The sequence below is a fragment of the Rhinoraja longicauda genome, chromosome 1 (assembly GCF_053455715.1).
Source record: "Rhinoraja longicauda isolate Sanriku21f chromosome 1, sRhiLon1.1, whole genome shotgun sequence".
Taxonomy (NCBI): Eukaryota; Metazoa; Chordata; class Chondrichthyes; order Rajiformes; family Arhynchobatidae; genus Rhinoraja; species Rhinoraja longicauda.
In genome coordinates this window covers 122,552,299-122,576,591 of record NC_135953.1, presented here as the reverse complement: position 1 = coordinate 122,576,591, position 24,293 = coordinate 122,552,299, and the positions used below count along the sequence as shown (strand labels likewise).

The 24,293-nt window shown below is 43.2% G+C and overlaps 1 protein-coding gene across 4 annotated transcripts in view; it reads right to left on the bottom strand.

The window, feature by feature from the left end:
• Window positions 1-24,293, bottom strand: part of sh3d19 (SH3 domain containing 19) — a 109,388-nt gene that overhangs the window by 20,348 nt on the left and 64,747 nt on the right. For all 4 annotated transcript variants that reach the window (XM_078405948.1, XM_078405924.1, XM_078405932.1 and 1 more), the window contains exons 7-12: window positions 21,986-22,996; window positions 18,734-18,847; window positions 16,926-17,017; window positions 5,579-5,619; window positions 4,092-4,350; window positions 18-86 (exon numbers count right to left, since the gene is read on the bottom strand). In XM_078405948.1, the coding sequence (XP_078262074.1) occupies window positions 18-86; window positions 4,092-4,350; window positions 5,579-5,619; window positions 16,926-17,017; window positions 18,734-18,847; window positions 21,986-22,996 (1,586 nt within the window). The remainder of the gene's footprint in view (window positions 1-17; window positions 87-4,091; window positions 4,351-5,578; window positions 5,620-16,925; window positions 17,018-18,733; window positions 18,848-21,985; window positions 22,997-24,293) is intronic.

Here is a 24,293-nt window from a genome sequence, read left to right as displayed (position 1 = left end):
AGGTTTCGCTGTCTTACCTGGAAAGACAATTCTCCTGGGACTTTGGAGGTGATGTCACATTCAGTAATGCCATGGGGCACAGGCAACTGGAAAACATATAACAAAGCACAACAATGCTGTGAACTGTCAAACGAATGGATGAGCATGAAGCAACTTTTACACTCACAGAACGTTCTCACATCTTATCTTAACTGTCAAACCGCGCCATATACAAAGAGACCAACGAAACAAGAAAGCAAATAAACAATTTCTGGTTGAACTGTATGGCAGGTTCATTTGGTTTTACCCGAGAGGGGAAATGAAGCGCTGGTTTAACACTCCAAAACACCTCATCACAGCTGAAGTGTCAGGCTAGATTATGTGCCACAAAGTGCTGGAGTAACTCAGCGGGTCTCCCCAGCATCTCTGGAGAACGTGGAAAGGCGACGTCTCGTTTTGGGACCATTCTTCAGACTAATAGTTTGTGGGAGGCGGGTAGAAAGCAATTAAGAGAGGGTTCGGGCAGAACATAGCCTGGCAGATAATAGATCGATATAGGTGGGGGGGGGGGGCTTTGATAGGGAGATGGTTGGTCAGAGGCCAGAGATGAAAAGACCAAAGGTGTGAGTTTGGGGCTGGGGAATGGTATGGTTGGAGGGGAGATCGCCAAAGGTGATAAGATCAGAAACAGTCTGGGAGATGATTTCAATTCTTCAATAACTTTCAATTACTGGGGGGGCGGGGGGGCTGCCGTTGCCTCATCTTTACCATGACATCTAGTCCCTTTACACCTCTATGCCCCACCAAGAAGGCCTCAAGGCCCTCCAGTTCTTCCTTGAACAAAGACCCAATCAATTTCCCTCTACTAACACTCTCCTCAGCCTGGCAGTACTCGTCCTCACCCTCAACAACTTCTCTTTTAACTCCTCTCTCTAGGTGAGACAGAGATTCACATGCTACTCCTCTAACAGCTACACCAATCAATGCTCCTGATGTGGCCTCCTTTACATGAGACCAAGCGAAGACTCGGCAACCATTTTGCCGAACAGTTGCGCTCAGTCTGCCAAGCCTCCTGGATCTCCCTGTTGCTAACCATTTTAACTGCTCTTTCCATTACCTTTCTGTCCTAAGCCTCCTCCATTGGCAAAGTAAGGCCACAGACAACTGGGGAAACAGCACCGGCCTGGATAGCTTACAGCCCAATGGTATAAACATTGATTCTCCAATTTTAGGTCATAACAACTCCCCCTCCACCACCCTTCTTTCCCCACCCACTGACCCCACCTTCCCTCCCTAATGCATGTTGCGTCCTTTTTTGGTTTCTTGTTTCCACTCCCTAGATTATGTGCAGCCTTGGAGCAGAGCAACAACCCACAACTTCAAACAGCCATTGATCCAATTCTGACATAGATTTGGTATTAACAAAATCACTCATCAATAAAATATCGATAAGCTATGACAGCCATACATTTATCTTAAAGCGACATTGTTAATGCCCCAGGTACTGCACACAAGGAAAATTGCATTTCTCGCAGTAAAATTATAAACTTATGCACGCAGAATGTGTTTCTGATTTTGCTCCACATATCAACAGGAGATCACTTTCCCCATCCCCCACCAACAGATTTTCAGATCAAAGGTACATTCCAACTTCAGCTGTCATGCAGATTCCAACTGCAATTTGATGTGTCTATTGGCCAGAGACATGTGAATTTAATAGGAAGAGGATTCCTGTGCACAGGGCAGGTACCTGCCTGGATAAATTCACAAGGAAATCCCAGAGTGTCAATTTAAGGTATACGGCAACATGTAGTAGAAATTCAGCAAAATGCATATAAAAAGGACTGCATATCTGAAACATAAATCTAAGAACACCATACCATATCAGAGGATTAAATAAAAGACAAGTTCAGACCTTTTAAAAGGTTTGGTTAGTTATCTATACACTAAAACTCTTGTTTGTTTGTTTGTTTGTTTGTTCCTGAACTACAGCCAAAATGGTACACGATAGCGCGACAATTCTAGGCCCACTTTACTCACCGTCGTCCCTTTGGTGCTAATGGAAGAAGTTTCATTGAAATCGGTGTTATATTTTAAAAGTTATTCACATTTTAAAATTTTAATCTCTTTCCTAGGGAGGAGGGAGGGAGGATAAGGGGGCTTGAGGGGGATGGAGCGGGGGGGGAGGGGGAGGGGAAGTGGAAGGAGGGGGAGGGAGGGGAGGGGGAGGGAGGGCATGGAGGGAGGGGGGGAGAGAGGGCAGGGGGGAATGGGGGAGAGAGGGGAGGAGGAGAGGGGAGGTGGGGAGAGGGAGAGGAGGGGGTGCTGCACCAATGCAGGAGAGGTTTGGGCCCAACGGGTCCACTTGGTCTAGTATATTCTAAGAATATATTGTGATGAGGAGTTTACAATGGAAATATTAACCCTATCTTTTCTTTACAGATGCTCAATAGTTTCTTTAAATTATTATTTTTTAGTGAGATTCAGTATTTTCTAATTGTCCCACACTCGTCATTGGACAAAAAAAAATCATATTCTTTCATGTACAACAATAGTTATTGAAGTTGTACTCCAATTCAAATGCATTGCTAATGGTCACAACTCATGGTCATTATGACATGATCCTTCTTAACATTTCCACATAATCTTTTGTCTTTTTTTTTGTTTAGTTTTGAAATACAGATGCTCCCCGCCTTACGATGCTGCGACTTGCGATATTTCGACTTTGCGATGGTGCAAACGGCAGCGACCCATAGCGAGCCGCAGCTCGTTTCCGGCCACGTGATCAGGTATATTAAATGTATTTCGACGTACGATATTTTTGGTTTACGATAGGTTTCTCAGAACCTAATGTCATCATAAGTTGAGGAGCACCTAGTGCAGCATGGAAACAGGTGCTTTGGCCCACCGAGCCCACACCGATCACCCGTTCACGCTAGTTCTATGTTATTCCACTCATATTCCCAACACACTAGGGGCAATTTACAAAGGCCAATTAACCTACAAATCCACAGGTCCTTTGCAGGAAATTAGACAGCCAAAGAAAACCCACGCAGCCACAAAGAATGTGCAAACTCCAAATAGACAGCACTCGAGGTCAGATCGAACCCAGGTCTCCGGTGCTGTTAAGCAGCAGCTTCATCAGCCACACCACTGGGCCACCCCCATTAGGGCACCTGCTTTGATGAGGAGCATTGGTAAAGTGAATGTTCGCAGTCTTTCACCAGGGGACAGGATTCTAAAACTAAAGGGCACAGGCTTACGGTGAGAGGACAGACATTTAAGAAGTAACTCTGAGGCAATTTTTTCACTCAGAGGGTAGGTAGACCACACCTGGAATGAATTGCCAGAGGAAGCTATAGAAGCAGATACAACTGATTTTCAAAAGATATTTGGATAGATAAATAGATGGGAAGAGTTTGGGGAGGTGTGGGCTACTGTAAATGCAGGCAAATGGGACTAACCCAGAATGCCAATTTGATCGGCATGGCCAAGTTGAGTTGAAAGGCCTGTTTCCATACTGTACAGCGACAGGACTCAATGACCCCGGTCCTCTCCCTCAATGTTGCCTTGGTAAGGTATCCACTCTGTTCCAAATTTAGCGATGCAATGAAAAATTGTCATTAAGAGCAAAATAAGTACCCAAAACTAAGCACAGCGATTAAGACCCAACTTTCAGTTTCAACTCTGATCATTATTAGTTTTAAATCATCAGTCAATGTTTCAGTTTGTGTGCATGGTTAGTTCCAAGTGCATTAATCCCAGCTGGAGAGTAGTTTAGTTGGCCTCAGGCTGATGAGAATGGAATAAAGACAAGCAAGACGTCTCTGACGACCACTCGGTGGGTATGTGCGGAGTCCAGTGAGGATCAGGCAGTGATGTACCAACTTTCACCTTTCAGGCAGTGATACAGAGCAGTCACTGGACAGAAATCTGTCCCTCCTTCATGGAACAAGCTACTGACATCTTACCTTAATGAGTGCATATCATAACAAAACAAAACAAAATCATAACAAAAAAAAGAAAAGAGCAGTTTACTGCTGTGGTTACAAGCTGGTCACATTATCAAACCCAGCTAAAGCCCCCCCCCCCCCCCCCCCCCTATGAATTACCATGTACTTGTTATAGAGCCGGTGTCCGGGAGCTGGTCGAGGCGGAAGCTCAGGGCCTTTTTTTGGAAACACTTGACTTTTTGGACGAACCTTCCCCGTGGCAGCCGGGCTCTGTTTTCCGACAGTTTTGTTTATTTTCTGCTCAGATGAAGCATGGCGGAGCTGGTTAGGTGTAGTGGACACTTTTGGCGGCGGAGGTCGGGCTGGACCAGCTTTGTGTGGGTCCGGACGTGCTGGAGGAATTTTACCCACTCGTGCCCTGGAATATAAATAAGATGCAGTCACAGGGTCTGAAGGCAACATACACTCACATAAAATCACTCCAACTTGATCCAGCATAAAGTTTATTAATCAGGGTTCTATGCAAATGTTTACTTTCATCAGAATTGCTTTACATTTTACTACTTTACTGCTGAAAGATTTAGAAACATAAAAAATAGGTGCAGTAGGAGGCCATGTGGCCCTTCGAGCCAGCACCACCATTCATTGTGATCATGGCTGATCATCCACAATCAGTAACCTGTGCCTGCCATCTCCCTATATCCTTTGATTCCACTAGCCCCTAGAGCTCTATCTAACTCTCTTTAAAATTAATCCAGCAAATTGGCCTTCCGTGGCAAAGAATTCTTCAAAATCAGCTTGAACCCTTTTCATTAAAACCTGAAAGAAAATGTACTACAAAGAAGCTGAAAGTCAATAGCCATCAATCAAAGCTGGTTCAAAAAGCCATTTTAAAGTCAATAAAATTAATTTATTCTCATGCTAGGACTTTGGGACCTTCACAGAACATGACACTGGGGAAAAAAACGCTCGTGATCAAGATGTAAATTAAGTTAATTTGAGAGGCAACAAGGTATCCGATGGAAGAGAGACAGCGGTTGGGATGTAGGGTGCATGGGAAGGGAGAGTGAGGCACAGGATGGGGTGGGTGGGTGGAGCTGGTGAGAGGATATTGAGAATGGGGGAGGATGTTACAAAGAGACAGACAGGAAGCAGGAACTAGTGGGGACGGGGGGGGGGGTTGTTGAGAAGTATTGACAGGGCACAGAGTCTCATTGTGAGGGAGTGAGATTGGGAATGAAGAAGCAACATTGTGGAGGAGAGAAGAAGAATGACTGCAGGGGTGTGGAGGGGGGAACCGTTAATGACTTGAGGCTCACGGTTTGTCAAACCTCAGGAAGGATCCAACAAACTATCTGATGGACAAACTCAGCAGGTCAAGCAGTATCTGCATGGGGGGGGGGGGGGAAAGAAACTGCTGACATTTTGGCTCGAAATCTTGCAGTAGTGGATGCAAGCTTTCAATCCGAGACATTGACCCCCTGGGTTCCTCCAGCAGATTGTTTGTTGCTCTTGTATCTATCTTCCAATGTAAACCAGTGTCTGCAGATCCTTCCTACTATCCTTGACATGCACAGGCTCCTGACTAGAGATTCGCAGCGTTTGTCTCATTTCAGGTCAGCTATTTTATAGGTGCATTTACTTACACAGGCTGGCTTGCAACTGGTCCTGACAAATCGTGATTCTCCTGTAACATTGAAAAATAAGTGATTAACAGGAAATTGATCATACCTGCAGCCTATCTAATGGCGTCTGAATTTATTCAAAATGTTGTTCCCATTGTTTATATAGTCAAGCAAGCATAAAAGGGGAGATAGTTCTGTAATCCATTTTAGTGGAGATTTAGTGGAGCTGCAGCCACAGGCAGATACCAAGGAAGTCAGAGGAGAACAGATGATCCAAGTCCGATGACTATTTCACTGACAGGAAGGCTGTTCATCCATGAAACAATCCATGCTTACAGGGATTAAATGAATTTCTGCATTCAGAGAATGCGCAACTGTAGGAATCTAGATTAACTGCAAAATCAGAACACATTACATGCCATGTAGATTTCGTTGATGACTGACATTGCCAGATGAAACATGTTTAGTCTGAATGATCTGCTCACAAGACATTTTCAAAGTCACCCCCTGGTCAGTAAGACCAGATGGATTGTTCCATTATGGAAACTATTAAATTGTTCTTCCACAGGAATCAGTGGAGAAGAATCAGACAGGTTATGTAAAAAGCAGATGGTTTGCTTCACGATGTTATTGCCACAGTAATAGAGGGGATTAAGCGGTGGTCTGTCCAAGTCCGTTCAGCGTCTGTCATGAAGGAAGAAAAAGACTTCTTGCAGTTCCTTGCTCAGACGAAGATCTAATGCAGCAGTTGCCAGTGCTTGCATGGGGGTGTTGCCATTGCATCTGTGCTCGTCTCTCTGATGAATCAAGGGATTGTCATGAGAAACATAGAAAATTGGTGCAAGAGTAGACCATTCGGCCCTTCGAGCCAGCACTACCATTCAATGTGATCATGGCTGATCATCCAAAATCAGTACCCTGTTCCTGCTTTCTCCCCATATCCCTTGATTCCGTTAGCCCTAAGAGCTATATCTAACTCTCTCTTGAATACATCCCAGTGAATTGGCCTCCACTGCTTTCTGTGGCAGAGAATTTCACAGATTCACAACTCTCTGGGTGAAAAAGTTTTTCCTCATCTCAGTCATATCATATCATATCATATATATACAGCGCGGAAACAGGTCTTTTCGGCCCACCAAGTCCGCGCCGCCCAGCGATAGTCCGCGCCGCCCAGCGATCCCCGCACATTAACACTATCCTACACACACTAGGGACAATTTTTTACATTTACCCAGTCAAATTAACCTACATACCCGTACGTCTTTGGAGTGTGGGAGGAAACCGAAGATCTCAGAGAAAACCCACGCAGGTCACAGGGAGAACGTACAAACTCCTTACAGTACAGCACCCATAGTCAGGATCGAACCTGAGTCTCCGGCGCTGCATTCGCTGTAAAGCAGCAACTCTACCGCTGCGCTACCGTGCCGCCCTAAATGTCCTAAATGGCCGACCCCTTATTCTTAAACTGTAACCCCTGGTTCTGGACTCCCCCAACATCAGGAACATTTTTCCAGCATCTCGCCTGTCCCATCCCTTAGGATTTTTTTCTGGTTGTATAAGATCCCCTCTCATCCTTCTAAATTCCAGTGAACATAAGCCCAGTCGATCCATTCTGAAAAGAGTATTCCAAGCATTTTGTCAGGCAATAATAATGTCAAAACATTTGAGTTCCCGAATTACTACGATAGAGTGACACAAAATGCTGGTGTAACTCAGCGTGACAAGCAACATCTCTGGAGAGATGGAATGGGTGACATTTTGGGTCGAGACCCTTCTTTTCTTCAGACTGAGAGTCAGGGGAGAGGGAGACATAGAGATATGGTGTGAAATAAGGTGTGAAAACACAGATCAAAGGGGACGATGATCAAGGAGATGTAGAATGGTACATTGTTAGCTGAGGGGAAGATGACAAGGAGGCAAACAATCAGTAATATTTAATCAGAACAGTGAAACTACTCAGGGAAATGATTAAATATTACTCCCTCTCCCCTGACTCTCACTCTCAAGAAGGGTCTGGACCCAAAATGTCACCCATTCCTTCTCTCCAGAGATGCTGCCTGTCCCGCTGAGTTACTCCAGGATTTTGTGTCTATCTTCGGTTTAAACCAGCATCTGCAGTTCCTTCCTACTAGAGTAGAGTGGCATTCAAGTCAGTTGTTATTAGGATTATTCTTGAGGGTCCTGTAATCCTGGTCTACATCTTGTTGTGTGGAACTTGTCTGTACATAGTTACTTCAATGTTGGTAGCCATCATGGGCTTCACAGAGCAAGACTTTGACCTTGATCGTGTGGCAAGGGGCACCAAGACGACACGAACATAACACTTGGCTTATCTGGTGGCAGTGATCCCTATCCTCCTATCTGAGAGGATACTTTAACTACAAAGTGGATGGAAGGAAAGATTCAAGGCGGTGCTCGAGGTCAATGAAGAAATATCACCCCCCCCCCCACAAACTCCAAGGAGTTTTGGCACATGACGGTTCAAAGTGGAGTGTCAACGTCCAGTAATGGTACCGAAAGCCTCCGGGCAACACAGACCTGATCACAGGTCCCCTGCAGAAGCAGTGGAAGACGAGGAGCGTCTCCCAAACCACTCATCAGCTCACCCGCATGTCCATCTGTGGGAAATCCTGTGGTTCCCACATTGGCCTCAATAACCCTTCAGAAACCACAAAACCAGTGTGGAAGCAAGTCGTCCTTGATCCAAAAGTTTTAAACACAAAATGCTGGAGTAACAGCGGGTCAGGCAGCATCGCTGGAGAACATGGGTAGGTAATGTTTCGGAAAAGGATCCGTCAAATTAAAGGGTCCCGACCTGAAAAGTCACCTCTCCATGTCCTCCATATATGCTGCCCGACCCGCTGACCGACTCCAGCATTTTAGACAATAGGTGCAGGAGTAGGCCATTCGGCCCTTCGAGCCAGCACCGCCATTCAATGTAATCATGGCTGATCATTCTCAATCAGTACCCCGTTCCTGCTTTCTCCCCATACCCCCTGACTCCACTATCCTTAAGAGCTCTATCTAGCTCTGTCTTGAATGTATTCAGAGAATTGGCCTCCACTGCCCTCTGAGGCAGAGAATTCCACAGATTCACAACTCTCTGACTGAAAACGTTTTCCCTCATCTCTGTTCTAAATGGCTTACCCCTTATTCTTAAACTGTGGCCCCTGGTTCTGGACTCCCCCAACATTGGGAACATGTTTCCTGCCTCTAACGTGTCCAACCCCTTAATAATCTTATACGTTTCGATAAGATCCCCTCTCATCCTTCTAAATTCCATTGTTTAGTTTAGATTAGTTTATTATTGTCACGTATACCGGAGTACAGTGAAAAGCTTTTGTTTGCGTGCTATCCAGTCAAAGAAAAGACGAAGACATGTAACTTTGGTATAAACCAGCATCTGCAGTTCCTTGTTCCCCAGAAGGATTGTCTAAGATCTGCCACAATATTGCATTCACTTTCATTCTGACCATTGTGGTCTGGGATATGGGTTTTCAGATTGTGCAACAATCATATATACATACGGCCTCTGATGTAATGAAATGCCTCTCAAGGCACTTCACTGAAGCATTATCAAGTCAAGTAAAAATACCCTCTCATTTATTGCTGCAATTGATATTTTGCTAATACTCTCGGAGGGCCCAATGTCCAGCATTTTCTGTCTTGCTAGAATCTTGATGCTAAATAGAAGTATTGGTATTAAATAGTGGAATGAGATGTGACTCCTAAGACTTTGCCAGAATTTAAAGAGCCTTGAGCCTAAGAATTCCTACAAAATTTGCAAGCAATGCCAACAGTCCTTTCTGTCCCATAATTCATGTATCCTTCACGTTAAATTAATCCATTCCTTCCGAAAAATGGAACAGGACTCATTAATGAGCAAGTATCGTGTGAGGTATTTGTTTTCTCACTTTTATCACAACTTTTCAAATTACAACAGCACTAAAACTAATTGGCACAATAAAGGATTCACATTAACAGTTTATGCATGTTAATTGATGTATTTTTGCTATTGCTTTCTAATCCTTTCCTCTTAAATCACGCATGATGTTTTTAAAAGGATAGCAATGCAAATGCAGAAACCAACCTGTTATTTCAAAGCAAACATCTGAAACTACCCACAGACAGACTGATATACAATAGGCAAGCAAAGCAACAATCACAGCTCTCCTGTGTTAATATTTTATCTTCATATTTGGGAAGGAAATGGTGATGGTGTCCCAGAACTTGGAAAAAGGTGCTTGAGCCCACCATGTCCATGACAGTCCTCAAGTACCCATCTCTTCCAATCCAATTTTCCAGCACTCAGCCATAGCCTTCAACACCAGGACATTTCAAGTGTTTGTGTAAACACTTCTTCAATATTGTGATGAGTACCAGTCTTCACTACCTCCTTAGGCAATTCATGGCAGATTTCAAATCCTGCCTAATTTTCCTGCGCCTTACTTTAAACCTATGCCTTCATCCTTCTCTAATGTGAATGAAAAAAATAAATCTAATTAATCTCCATTTCAGGCCAATCTCCTCTGCACCTCTGCCAGTTCAATTACATCCTTCCTATAATGTGGTGACCACAGTACCACGGAGCTCACACCAACAGTACACTAACTAATGTTTTATACAGTTGTACTAAATACTTTTTTCTCTTGCAATCCATTATGTCCTAGTTAATGAAAGCAGGTATCCTACATCCCATCTCAACCACCTCATCAACCTGTGCTGCACCCTGCAAGAATCTCTGAGCATGTACACCAAAGATCCTTTATTCCCCAATACTACACTGGGTCCTATCATGCACACTGTATATCTAGCCTTAAGGGCCTGTCCCACTTTAGGTGATTTTAAGGCGACTGCCAGCGACTGTCAAAGTCGTAGCAGATCGCCAAACTTTTCTTTTACACGACGACAATGACCACGACAATGCCGAGTCAGGTCGAGATTACAGCGTCTTCGGAAACATCGCAAAATTCCCACGCTGTCAATGCTTCTCCAGCGTCCTAATTTTCGCTGAAATCACTGACAAGTCGGTAAGTACTTGAGAATTTTGAACTATAACATCTTGTATGGGTTACTTAAAAACCAAGCATCACTGTAACAAGGCATAAACTGGATTTACTTCCAGTTTACTAATAGCTGTATTAAAAATAATAATTTTACAAGTGGTTAAGTGGATTTTTGTGAATTGTGTGGGCATTCTTTGAAAATGTACGGGAGATGCATATCTGGTTTCTGGGTTGCATATCTGGGTTGGAAGCCCACTTTAAACGTAATGGTTGATGGCCATAAACATCGCGAAATTCCCACGCTTACCTGACTGTCAAACTGTTGCCTCCAATCTACCTGTCAAATGTTCTGACAGTAAATAAATTGGTTAAACACAAGCATTTTATGGTATTTTGAAATTACTTTACTTATTTTAATATAATGTGCTTCTAAATGCATCTAAGAGAACCTAGCAAACCTGGGGACAGCAGGAGACAGCGCCCGCAATAAGCAACGATACCTGGCGACAAGCCAGCTGTCGCCGAGAAATTTCACTCCGGTTGATTTCTCAGCGACGCGCTGAGATCCACTACGATTCTTGGAACACTCCTCACGATCATGCCCGCAACACCCCAGCGAACTGTCGACGACAGCCTAGTCGCCGGCAGTCGCCTTAAAATTGCCTAAAGTGGGACAGGCCCTTTAGTAACACTCCCAAAATCGTTTTAAAGTTTTTCTTTTACCAAGTCTTAAATCTAAACTACCAAAAATATTAATTGGACATAAATGGTAGTTGTTCCCATCTTCACCCTGGTTCTTGTGCCAATTACTTTAAATATTCCTTTGATTACTAACCACCTGCCAGTGGAAACAATTTTGCTTTATCTACTCACAATTTTCCAAACTTCTATTAAATCTCCTCTTAACCTTGTAAGAAAAAATGCTCAACTTCATTTCTGACGTCCACGATGACTTCTATGGTTGTGCCTTGCATGGGTGGGAGAGAAAACAATTTGTGGAGGTGGGAATGGCTCAAACATCAAAGGGAGCGAGATTGCAGGGAATGATAAGATGGCTGAATGTAAAGTATGTGAAGACGAAAAAAATAGTTAAGGCAAATGTTGGTCCCTTGAAGACAGAAGCAGGGGAATTTATTACGGGGAACAAGGAAATGGCAGACGAGTTGAACCGGTACTTTGGATCTGTCTTCACTAAGGAAGATACAAACAATCTCCCAGATGTTCTAATGGCCAGAGATCCTCGGGTGACGGAGGAACTGAAGGAAATTCACATTAGGCAGGAAATGGTGTTGGGTAGACTGATGGGACTGAAGGCTGATAAATCCCCAGGACCTGATGGTCTGCATCCCTGGGTAATTATGGAGGTGGCTCTTGAAATCATGGACGCATTGGTGATCATTTTCCAATGTTCTATAGATTCAGGATCAGTTCCTGTGGATTGGAGGATAGCTAATGTTATCCCACTTTTTAAGAAAGGAGGGAGAGAGAAAACAGGAAATTATAGACCAGTTAGTCTGACATCAGTGGTGGGGAAGATGCTGGAGTCAATTGTAAAAGACAAAATTGCGGAGCATTTGGATAGCAGTAACAGGATCATTCCGAGTCAGCATGAATTTACAAAGGGGAAATCATGCTTGACTAATCTTCTGGAATTTTGAGGATGTGACTAGAAAAATGGACAGGGGAGAGTCGATGGATGTGGTGTACCTCGACTTTCAGAAAGCCTTCGACAAGGTCCCACATAGGAGATTAGTGTGCAAAATTAGAGCACATGGTATTGGGGGTAGGGTACTGACATGGATAGAAAATTGGTTGGCAGACAGAAAGCAAAGAGTGGGGATAAATGGGCCCCTTTCAGAATGGCAGGCAGTGACTAGTGGGGTATCGCAAGGCTTGGTGCTGGGACCGCAGCTATTTACAATATATATTAATGACTTGGATGAAGGGATTAAAAGTAACATTAGCAAATTTGCAGATGACACAAAGCTGGGTGGCAGTGTGAACTGTGAGGAAGAGGCTATGAGGTTGCAGGGTGACTTGGACAGGCTGTGTGAGTGGGCGGATGGATTGCAGATGCAGTTTAATGTGGATAAGTGTGAGGTTATCCACTTTGGTGGTAAGAATAGGAAGGCAGATTATTATCTGAATGGTGTCAAGTTAGGACAACGAGATCTGGGTGTCTTAGTGCATCAGTCACTGAAAGGAAGCATGCAGGTACAGCAGGCAGTGAAGAAAGCCAATGGAATATGTTGGCCTTCATAACAAGAGGAGTTGAGTATAGGAGCAAAGAGGTCCTTCTGCAGTTGTACCGGGCCCTGGTGAGACCGCACCTGGAGTACTGTGTGCAGTTTTGGTCTCCAAATTTGAGGAAGGATATTCTTGCTATGGAGGGCGTGCAGCGTAGGTTTGCTAGGTTAATTCCCGGAATGGCGGGACTGTCGTATGTTGAAAGACTGGAGCGACTAGGCTTGTATATACTGGAATTTAGAAGGATGAGAGGGGATCTTATTGAAACATATAAGATTATTAAGGGGTTGGACACATTAGAGGCAGGAAACATGTTCCCAATGTTGGGGGAGTCCAGAACCAGGGGCCACAGTTTAAGAATAAGGGGTAGGCCATTTAGAACAGAGATGAGGAAAAACCTTTTCAGTCAGAGTTGCAAATCTGTGGAATTCTCTGCCTCAGAAGGCAGTGGAGGCCAGTTCTCTGAATGCTTTCAAGAGAGAGCTAGATAGAGCTCTTAAGGATAGTGGAGTCAGGGGGTATGGGGAGAAGGCAGGAACGGGGTACTGATTGAGAATGATCAGCCATGATCACATCTATGACATCCTCCAGCATGTCCTCTTCTTGTAGATTATATGGTTTCAGTTCCACCAAGGTGCAGGACAGAATGCCACAGGAGATTCTTCCCTGTTGTTATCAAACTGTACAATTCCTCCCCCTTCTGTCGTGGCGTAGAGTGAGACTGAGACTGAGTCCCTCCCCACCCCCCCAATCTTTGCACATCCCCAATCCTTTCCACTCGTCACTTTAATGTCATGTTTCATGTATTTTGTGTTTTTATGACTGTTGACAGATCAATATACCTCCTGGGATAAATAAAGTTCTATTGCATCATATCATAAAACAGTTCTGTTCAGCCTGACTCTGAATCCACTTTACTATGATTTTGTATGGGTTTGTGCTTGGCTGAGGCAGCAGGATGGAGGTGTCTTGGCACTGTATCAACACGCTTGATCTACAAGACTGCACTACAAAATTCAGACATTAGGGTGAGATGTACAATAAAAAGCAGGCTAGACAATTTTCTCCACTGTTTATCGGCACAACTTCTATTACGATCAAACGTTTTCTCTCTCAAAATTGTTGTGCCATCTGTGCACAACAGTCATCACTTCCTCCAAGACATCATTTATTCCTCTGTTGTGTGAAATAAAAAGGATTTGTGATCTGTACGACCATCAATGAAGTTAAAATGGATGAAAGCTAAATAATTATTATTTTGGAAGGCAAGGATCGATCAGACTTAATATTGGTGGTAAGCAGCAGTGATAAAACCAGATATATGTTAAGATAAAGGAATTGGTAATGTCCTTTAAATATTTTTTTCTAACATTCTCTTTTGCCATCTCCACGTCAATAACAGCTCTGTCTCCTCTCTCCTGAAAACAATGATTGCTAAAGCCCTTGGCAAGGAAATATCCCAGCAGCCATTCTTTACATACAAGTGCTGACAAGATTTTTTTTGCAAGAATTCTTTCTAAAAGATCATTTCTGGTTGCCACTGATTGGATCATCATTTATTTTACCTCTTCATTTGCCCATGTAGAGCTGCATTCTCAAACAGCTGCCCTCAACCAAGTGAAGATACTCCCACTAGAGATGTGCTCAGGTATAAATTAAAACTCAATCCAATCAACTATGGTCACTCCAAACCCCGGGACTCTATATATCAAACCGGATGTCTGAAGAAGGGTCTCGACCAAAAACATCACCCATTCCTTCTCTCCAGAGATGCTGCCTGTCCCGCTGAGTTACTCCAGCATTTTGTGTCTATCTTCGGTTTAAATCAGCATCTTGCAGTTCCTTGCTACACATGATCTGGTAGCTTCACACTCGTGTCAAGGCCAGACCCAAGTACCGCAGTGCAGTTGCTATGAGGGTTCAGGATATTGAGTTGTTGACATGGAAGGAACGGCAAAGCTTTCCCAAGTCAGGATAGAATGAAACAGTGAAACTTGTAGACAGTGGAGGTTGAGAGTTTGAAAGGTGCTATTGAGGCCTTATCTGGTTACCTACCTACTTAGGTACCATTGATCCGTACAGCAGACATTGTCCTCTAATAGTGAGAAAGTGAATGTATAAAATGAGAGATAGGGTGCCAATCAAATGTGTTACTTTATCCAGGACATTGAGTTTCTGGAGCTGCACTAATCTAGGCAAGTACAGAATATTACAAAATACTCTTACATTGTGATTTTTCATTGTGGAAGCCCTTTGTGCAGCCAAGAAGTGAATCACTTGCTAGAATTGCTTTGAAGCTGTCATATTTGTTTGGTTTGTACAGTAAAATTTCCAGTAAAGAGTGAATTCCTGGTCATCTCTGATACTGGAGAATAGAAACATTGGTAACAACTTAGCAAAATTAAAGACAGGTAGATCATCTTTTGTTGAAGATCGCCATTGCCCAGCACTTGTATGGTAATAGGTAGACACAAAATGCTGGAGTAACTCAGTGGGCCAGGCAGCATCTTTAGTTTAGTCTAGTCTAGAGATACAGTGCGGAAATAGGCCCTTTCGGCCCACCGTGTCCGGGCCAACCAGCAATCACCACTACATTAGTTCTATCCTACACACTAGGGACAATTTACAGACGCCAATTAACCAACAAACCTGCATGTCTTTGGAATGTGGGAGGAAACCGGAGCACCCGGAGAAAACTCACTGAGGTCACAGGGAGAACGTACAAACTCTGTACAGACAGCACCCATAGTCAGGATCAAACCCAGGTCTCTGGCGCTGTAAGGCAGCAACTCTACCACTGCACTGTCTCTGTGGAAAATGGATAGGTGACATTTCAGGTCGGGACCCTTCTTCAGACCTTTATAGTAATGATATTTGTTGTGACTTGGTTTAAACGTTGTACATATTGTACATTGTACATATTTTGTAGTTTTAGATTTGCTGCCAGGCTTAAACGTTGTCCAGATTATGTGGTTTGCTTCATTAGCTGAGGATCTGTGAAAAGAACTGAACACTCCAAACATGATTAAACATCCTACTATTAGCACTACACTGAGCACTACCCTTGAGTCGTTCATTGATGGAGCAGCTTCAGGTTGGGTTGAGAACCACAGCCATTTTTCTTTATGCCAGCTACAACCCATTGGAGTGTTATCCCTCAATTCTCACCCATTTCAAATTCAGAAGGATTAAATGAAATGCTGCCTCAATGTCAAGGATGGCAACTCTGAGCTCATCTCCATAATCTAGATCCTTGGCCCATGTTTGGGTAAAGGCAGTAATGAGGTCCAGGGCTGAGAGCAACTGTTAGAATCCAATTTAACAGTGGCATGTTGTTGGTGGATAAGCAGCAATGGCTTGGATTTCTGATGACCCCTTCCATCACTCAGTTGGTGACTGAGGGGAGAATGATAAAGTACAATCAACAGGATTAGATTAGATCAGCTCTTTGTGATAGGATATACCTGGGGAATTTTCCACTTTAGTTGCCAATGTTGTAGCCATTCTGAAACGGCTTGGATAGAAACGGTAGCAAGAGTACAAGTCTACAGCCAGAAAAATCTCGATGTCCAAATCCTTTGCTTTAGTAATCTGGTCAGCCGTTCTTGTCATTATGCGGAGTGAATCAAATAGGTTGAAGACTTGTTCAGCAATTTAAATTATATGTTCAGCAATTTAAATTACCATACTTAAATGATCACTGGTAACTACATATGCCAGTTTATGCCACCTGTACCATGTAGAAAATCAAACCTCCTTCTGAGGCAGTCCCTCAGGATTGATTTGCTTTTACTCCATTTCCATGGTTCTGAGGTGGGCAATGAGGCCAATGCAAAATCTGTACATTGCTGGGAAGTGAGACATTTCATAGAGGGGGGGGGGGGGGGGGAGGGGGGATGTTCTGTCTACCACACAGAAGAGTCAATGAAAAACATTATTTCTCATTGTGACAAAGTTCATAACCATCTCAATATTATTGGCTCAACCCACCGACTAAGTATAAACTGTATCTTAAGATTCTTATTACATAAATAAAATCTGCACTTCTGAACTGAGTGAACATACAATATGCAGTTGTTAAAGAGCAGTAAGTGTGCAGGCAATTCACATCTTACCATAGGTACTGTTTTGGACCTTTCTACAATTAAGTTACCAACAGGAGTCTCAGCAGGGAGCGGGGGGGGACTCGCAATGTTTTCTGAAGACGCTGGTGAAAAGAAGAAAATATAGTCAACATACAATCTACATTCAAAAAAGATCAGTTTAATGTCACACTCAGGTTCCAAACTAAAAAGCAGAAACGATGCCTAATTTTAGTTTATCAAAAGATGTCCAAAGATTGTTTTTAATTTATGTATTCATGTCTGTCTGTTCATTTTTTCGTGTTTATTTATCTGTTTATTTATTTACTTATTGGTTTGAGTTGACACTATAAAAACCAGCATTTATAGCCCAAGCCTTGAGAAGGCATCACTGAGCTGCCTTCTTGAGCTGCTGCAGTCTTGTCGTGCTGCTGGGTGGGATGCGATAGGATTTAGACCCAGCAACAGGCTAGGGTCAATGACATATTTCCGAGTCATTATGATGCATAACTTGGACGCAACCTGCAGATGGTCTTTTCTCATGCACTCTTTACCCCAGCATTTTGTGTCTATCTTTACTGTTAATCCATGTCTTCTTGCTGGTGGAGGTCGTCGGATGGTCAGGATGGTGGTAAGAGTAGGGCAGGGCAGGGCATTTTGTGGATGGTACACACTGTTGTGGCTGATGGAATGAACGTTTAGAATGGTGGATGGGGTCCCCAACAAGGGGGGCAACCCTTCTTTCTGAATAACGTTGATCTGTTTCAGAGTTGTTTGAGCTGCACTCATCCAGACATGCAGAATGTTCCATCATGCTCCTCACTTGTGCCTGGTAGATTTGGGAAAGGTCTTAGGGTATTAGAATATAAGCAATTCACCACAGAATACGCAGTTTCTGACCTGCTTTTTGTTGCCATGATATTTAGGTAACTGTCCAGTTGATTTTCTGGTCAATAGTGACCCTCAGAATGTTGAGGGTGGGTTACTCGGTGACGAGTGTTATACCACTAAATGTCGAGAATAGTGGTTAGACGTGACATAGATGACCGTTGCCCAGCATTTTTGTTGTGCAATTAACCCTTGCAATTATGAGGCACAGTCTTTTTTTATCTGCTGACACATTGGAAATGGAATTGAACATTTGTGCAATCATCAGCAAACATTACCAGTTTTGACCTGACGATTGAAGGAAAGATATTAATGAATCAGATGAAGATGGTTGGGCTAGGGCACGACACTGAGGAATTCCAGGAGCTGGGTTATCCTGGCAAAACGCAAACTGGGCGTCAGTGAGTGGTAGCACTGTTGATGACACCTTCTGCTATTTGTTAGTGATTGAAGGTAGACTGATTTGGTCGTAATTAGCCAAATTGGATTTATCCTGGTTTTTGTAGATAGGGCATACCGAGATAACTTTTAACATTGCTGGGTAGGTGCCAGTGTCATAACTCCACTGGGACAGCTTGGCTGGAAGCTCAGTTAGTTCAGAAGCCTTTGTTGTATCAAGTGCTCTGAGCTGTATCTTAATATCACATGGCGTGAATCAAATTGACTGAAGACTGGCTTCTGTAATGATGGGGACCTTAAGTGGATCATCCATTTGACACTTCTGGAAGAACATAGTCAAAGATAGAGTCATGCAGTACAGAATCAGGCCCTTCAGCCCAACTCGTTCATGCCAGCCATGATGCCAGATCTAAGCTAGTCCCATTTGCCCACGTTTGGCATGTATATCCCTCTAAACCTTTTTTATCCTTGCGCCAGTCCAAGTGTCTTTTACAAAGGTCTGAAGTGCGAGAAGAAATAAAATAGTTTTGAAAATGTAAACAAACAACACTTACTTTTACTTAGTTTGTTAGGTATGCGGATCACTGTGGGTTTACGTAACACAGGAGGGCGACTGTGCATTACATCAGTGGGGGGTGCCTTGTTTCTCGGCAATGTCTGAAAAGGATCTGTGGGGACAGAGAAAAACATAATATTGTATTAACAGAACTTTATTGTCATTCGGTACCGAGGTACCGAACGAAATTACAGCAGTCACAGAACACAACAAAAAAGAAAAGAACACAGGACACATGACCCCAACACAAAATACGGATGTGTCCGTTATCTTGTCTCACACCCATCACTAATCACCCACATATAACAACGGCAAGGGTTTTTGTAATTGAAAATAATCTGTATTAATTTTTGGATAAGTACAGTAAACTTCTTGGTCAATCTCATGATAGCTCATTATAGAAAAGAACAAAATAAAAGGATAGCAATGAATAACAGTGAAAAGCAGGAAAAGCACAGAGTGATAGTGAAGAGTCAGTAATGGAGAAAATACATAACATGTCATTTTTAAGATATGTGCCAGATCTCAAATGTTATAATTGCTTCAATGTAAGCAAATCAATAACTAGTTTTAAAACGGCAAGGTTAATTAACACTGATATTTTATTTTGGTGGTGCCAATTGCAGAATAAGTACTGTCCAGGATAGTCAGAGAACGTCAGAGAACTGTTCATCTTTGAAAAGCACAGTGGGAAGAAGTGTGTGCTCCGAATGAACATGAAGATTTTATTCTGGAGCGCGCACTCCTCAGTAATGAACATCAGTTTGGATTTCAGAATCAAATTACAAATTATATTAAGATTCAAACTTTAGATATTTTTTGTTTCCAGCAGATCAGGGTGTTCAAACATCAACGCATTTTTCTTTCAATAAAGTTTCCAAAAACTACACAAACTTGGTTATCTGAGTGCGTGCACTCTGGAATGCAAGGGGTGGGGAGGTTGTCACGAGAAAAGAAGGTTAAGCCACAGCAACACCTGCAGCAGCTGAAAAAGACTATGTAATTTGGAGGTTAGGGAAGGATAGAGGAAAGAGGTTTGGTGAGAGGGAATAGATGGGAAAGTTCAGAGGGTTTTCTGGATGAGTAATTGGGTCAGGGAATGGAATCTCCATAGAATATTGTTCCAAATGTTTATTGGAATTTTGTGTAGCAGAACATTTCTAAAGTTCTCCATAGTGTATTTCATGAAATGTTGGTACTTGACTGTAATTCTGACCATAGTAATTTATTAAACTCGGTCAAAGCATCAAGTGAAAATCCCATGGGAAGGAGGACCCGGAATTAGAGGAGGTTATCCTGGAAAGTTACCAATCACCTTGAAACTTGGAAGTTTGGGAACAAAAACATAATTTGCATTAAATATTACACTTGAAGGGGATTATTATACGTTCTGTACTTTTATTTTAAAAAGCCATTCATTTCAGGGATCTCATTTTGAAAATTGTCACACATTCACAGGGTTAAAACAGCGTTCTAGTAACAAAGTTAGTGATCAGTTTGATGTATAATTAGTACAAAGATTGGACGGCCATTTTTCTGCATTAATTTTCTCACTTGTTAGTGTTTTTTGAGTTTGAGGTTTGTGGTTCAGTTTCCATGATGTTACAATGAAGCGCTTTGGGGAGCTGCACTGTCAGAAGAACAGTCAATTTGAGTCTAAATGGTCTACAAGCTCAGGTTGACATGGAAAACATATTGGGCTTTAGAAATAATTCTAGGTTGCCTTTCTCATACCAAGATGGGTATTTTTTCTCAACCAACATCACCAAAAGCAAATTAAATGGACACTCATTAGCTACTCAAAGAATTGTAGATACAGGGAACCGCAGGTGCTGGTTTACAGAAAAAGACACAAAGTGCTGGAGGAATTCAGTGGGTCAGGCAGCATCTATGGAGAACATAGATAGGCAGATGGGTTGATAAAAGCCAGAGATTAAACAACAAAAAGTTTGAGATAAGTATAGAAGAGGCACGAATTGTGAAACCAGAGGAAAGAATGTACATGGAAGAGGACTGCTTGAGCAATTACTATTTGAAGACCAGTAGTCACTGGTTCTAACGTGTTTTGGGACATTTTGAATCATAGAGCACGGAAACAGGCCCATGCTGACCAAGATGCCCCATCTACACTAGTCCCACTTGCCCGTGCTTGGCCGTATCCCTTTAAGCTTTTTCTATTCATGTACTTACCAAATATCTTTTAAATGTTGTTATAGAATTTGCCTATACCACCACCTCTGCTCCTCTGGCAACTCATTCCATATCACACCCTGTGTGAAAGAGCTGCCTCTCAGGTCACTATTTAATCATCCACTCTTATCATAAAGCAATGTCCTTTGGTTCTTGATTCCCCTACTCTGGGTAATAGTCTCTGTGCATCTACCCTATCATGATCTTATCCACCTTTATAGGATCACTCATCATCCTCCTGCACTCTAAGGAATAAAGTCCTAGCCTGTTCGACCTCTCTTTATAGCTCAGGTCTCAAGTCCTTGTAAGAACGTGAGAACGTGAAAAAAATTATGAGCGTTTTCAGTCCTCCATTGCAACGTTGCAAAACATTGTTTTCTTTCATTAACAATTCAAGGGAAACTATTTATACTTCCCAGCCATGTGAATGGCAAAAAAATTAATAGCCAATTAAATGCCAATGGAATAAATTCTCAAGGATATTACATTTAACTTTACTGATACTTATCCAGTTAAACTAATGCCTCTTCCTCCCACCTTTTGTTCTGTTCAAATGTGACCTTCTCCTTTCAGTATGAAATGAGAAAGGTAACTGGAAACACATGGAAATAGGGATCATATGATCTCTAGTGGAGACTCATCGGCATAGAATAAGTACAACAAATAATACTTTAATACTATAAATCATTTTGAATTGTAATTATTAAAACCCAATATCAGGTCAGCTAGGCGAAAGAGAAGGTAAAATAGTGTTGGTACAATTCCTGGTACCAGAGAACTTGGCAGAAGTGCCCGACAGCTAGCATGGAGTGAGTGAGGACAGGACTATCCATTTTCCCCACTGCTAAATAACTTCCACAACTGGCCTCACGTGATGTTTTTCATCTGGTACCAGGAGCTGCTGAAACTACTGAACCAAAAATTAGCAACCTCAAACAAAAGGGCAAAATTGAAAAAAAACAACAATTCTAGCTTCAAAATTATATTCTTTCCCATGGTATCATCAGTGGGTACATGTAATGCAGTCTTGAGAAAACTAGCAAAGCTCATATTACATTACCTACTGTCACTAGAGAGGTCACATTATCTCCTGTTGGAATAGCAGGTATCACATCGTCATCAAAACTTATCAGATCTTGTGCACTGTTTGAGGATATTTGTATGTTAGTTGAAGATCCTTCAGCCTCCATCGTTGAGGTCTTTGTTATGGGTAGCGCTGAAGGTCTAGATGCAGGAGGCTTAGGTGTTATAAAAGGTGCAATACGATTTTCAGTAGTGTTGGTCCGTTTTGCCATTGTTGGCCTTGGTGCTGGAATGGGCATTTGATTCTTCCTAACTGCGGGTCTTTCTATTTGGGTAGCCACTGAATCAGAAAGTGCCTCCTCCCGACGGTCTAAAGTGTTGCAGGTTTGATCGTTCTGCTTTGATTCTGCAGAGATGCTGGGCTTTGGTTTCTTGGGTGGTTCAGGCTTGGGTCCAACAGCTGCGCTCCCTGTTTGTGACTTTGGAGGTAGAATAGGCCCCTGTCTCTCCGCTGCCACAGGCTTGGCTTCAGCCCCGTTATTGGATTCTCCCGAAATCCTGTCGACCAAGGAAGGTTTTGGAGCCACGGTTGGTCTCCCCTGGACCACGCCAGGCTTTGGCAAAAAAGCCCGTGGAGCAATCTCTGGCCTTTTTGATGGCTGTGCATTGTTGGCAACATTTTCAGAATCCTTCTGTGTTTCGAATGCCTTTATCCTGGAAAGGATGCCCTGTCCACCGCTGTCTCCCATAACGTTTTGGCTGGTAGAATTACCTTTGGCAATTGGATTTTGGCAGACTTGCACAACACTTGCTTCAGAGAAGGTTCCTTTCTCTTCTCCTTCTGAACGTTCAATTTGTACTTCTTGAAATAGTACCGTCAAGTTACCTAAGGACCTGGGCCTTGGTATTGGGCACCCCACAACATTAGTGTTTGTTTGGACACTTTGTTCCCGACTTGTGTCACTTTCTATTGAAATCAAAGATGCTTCATTTTCCTCAACCCTGATGGGAATGAGGCACGCAGCAGATCTGGAAGGTTTCACAGGAACTACAACAAAAGAGACATAAGGTAAATTGTAAAATACTTGTAAAGAACAGACAAACATATTAAAAATAAAAATCCATCGGTGTCAGCTAGGTTACCATCTCTCGTCTAAGTGGTGCTAGGCCTTCATCTTAACTAGCTGCTGTTTGTGCGATGAAGGTTCGATCACAGTTTTGTTAAGCAGGGAGTTGAACCAGCAATAATGGAAAGAAGTAAACGCCCCTAAATGTCCCAGTTTTTCATGGTGGTGAAGTACGCCACCTGGATTCACCAGAATGCTGCCTAGATTTACCAAGATGTTGACACAACGTGCTGTGCAGGTCAGGCAACATCTCTGGAGAACATGGATAGGTGACGTTTTAGGTTAAGACACTTCTTCAAATTGACTGTAGGGGTCGAAAAAGCTGAAAGAGAAGTGGAGGCAGGACAAAGCTGGCAAGTGATAAAGTAGATGCCAGTGGGAAGGGTTTTGACTGGCTGAAGGTGACAAAAAAGTCTGAGATAAGGATAGAAGAAGTGTGAAATATGAAGCAAGATAAAAAAATATTGGTGGAAGGGGACGGAGAGAAGGGGAAAGAGGGAAGCGGATACTCATCCAAGTGGGCACAGTGGAGAGAGGGGGGGGAAAGCGGGGAAGGGGGGGAGTTGTTTATCTAAAATTGGAGAATTCGAGGTTCATACCATTGGGTTGTAAGCTACCCAAGCAGAATATGAGGTGCAGTTCCTCCAGTTGGTGCCTGGCCTCCCTCTGGCAATGAAGGAGGCCCAATGGGAAGGGGAGTTAAAATGGTTAACAACCATGAAATCCAGCAGGCCTTGGCAACCAACACAGGTGTCCGGTGAGACGACTGCCGAGTCTATGCTTGGTCTTGCCTTAGTAGAAGAGGCCACTTCGGGAACAGCAAACGCAGTAGATGACAGTGGGGGGGGGGGGGGGGGGGGGGGGGGTTAACATGTACCTGTCTCACCTGGAAAGACTGCTGGGGTCATTGGATGGAAGTGAGAGAGGAGGTATAGGGACAACTGTTACATCTCTTGCTTTTGCAGGGGAAAGTACCTGGGGAAGGGGTGGTATGGGTAGAAAGGGACGAGTGAACGAAGGATTTGTGGAGGGAGTGGTCTCTGCAGAAGGCAGAAAGAGGTGGGGATGGGAAGATGTGACTGGTGGTGGGATCATATTGGACGTGATGGAAACATAGGAGGGGGATGCGTTGGCTGGTGGGATGAAAGGTGAGGACCAGGGGAACTCTATCCTTGTTCCATCTGGGGGTGGGGGGGGGGAGTAGGATCAATAGCAGAA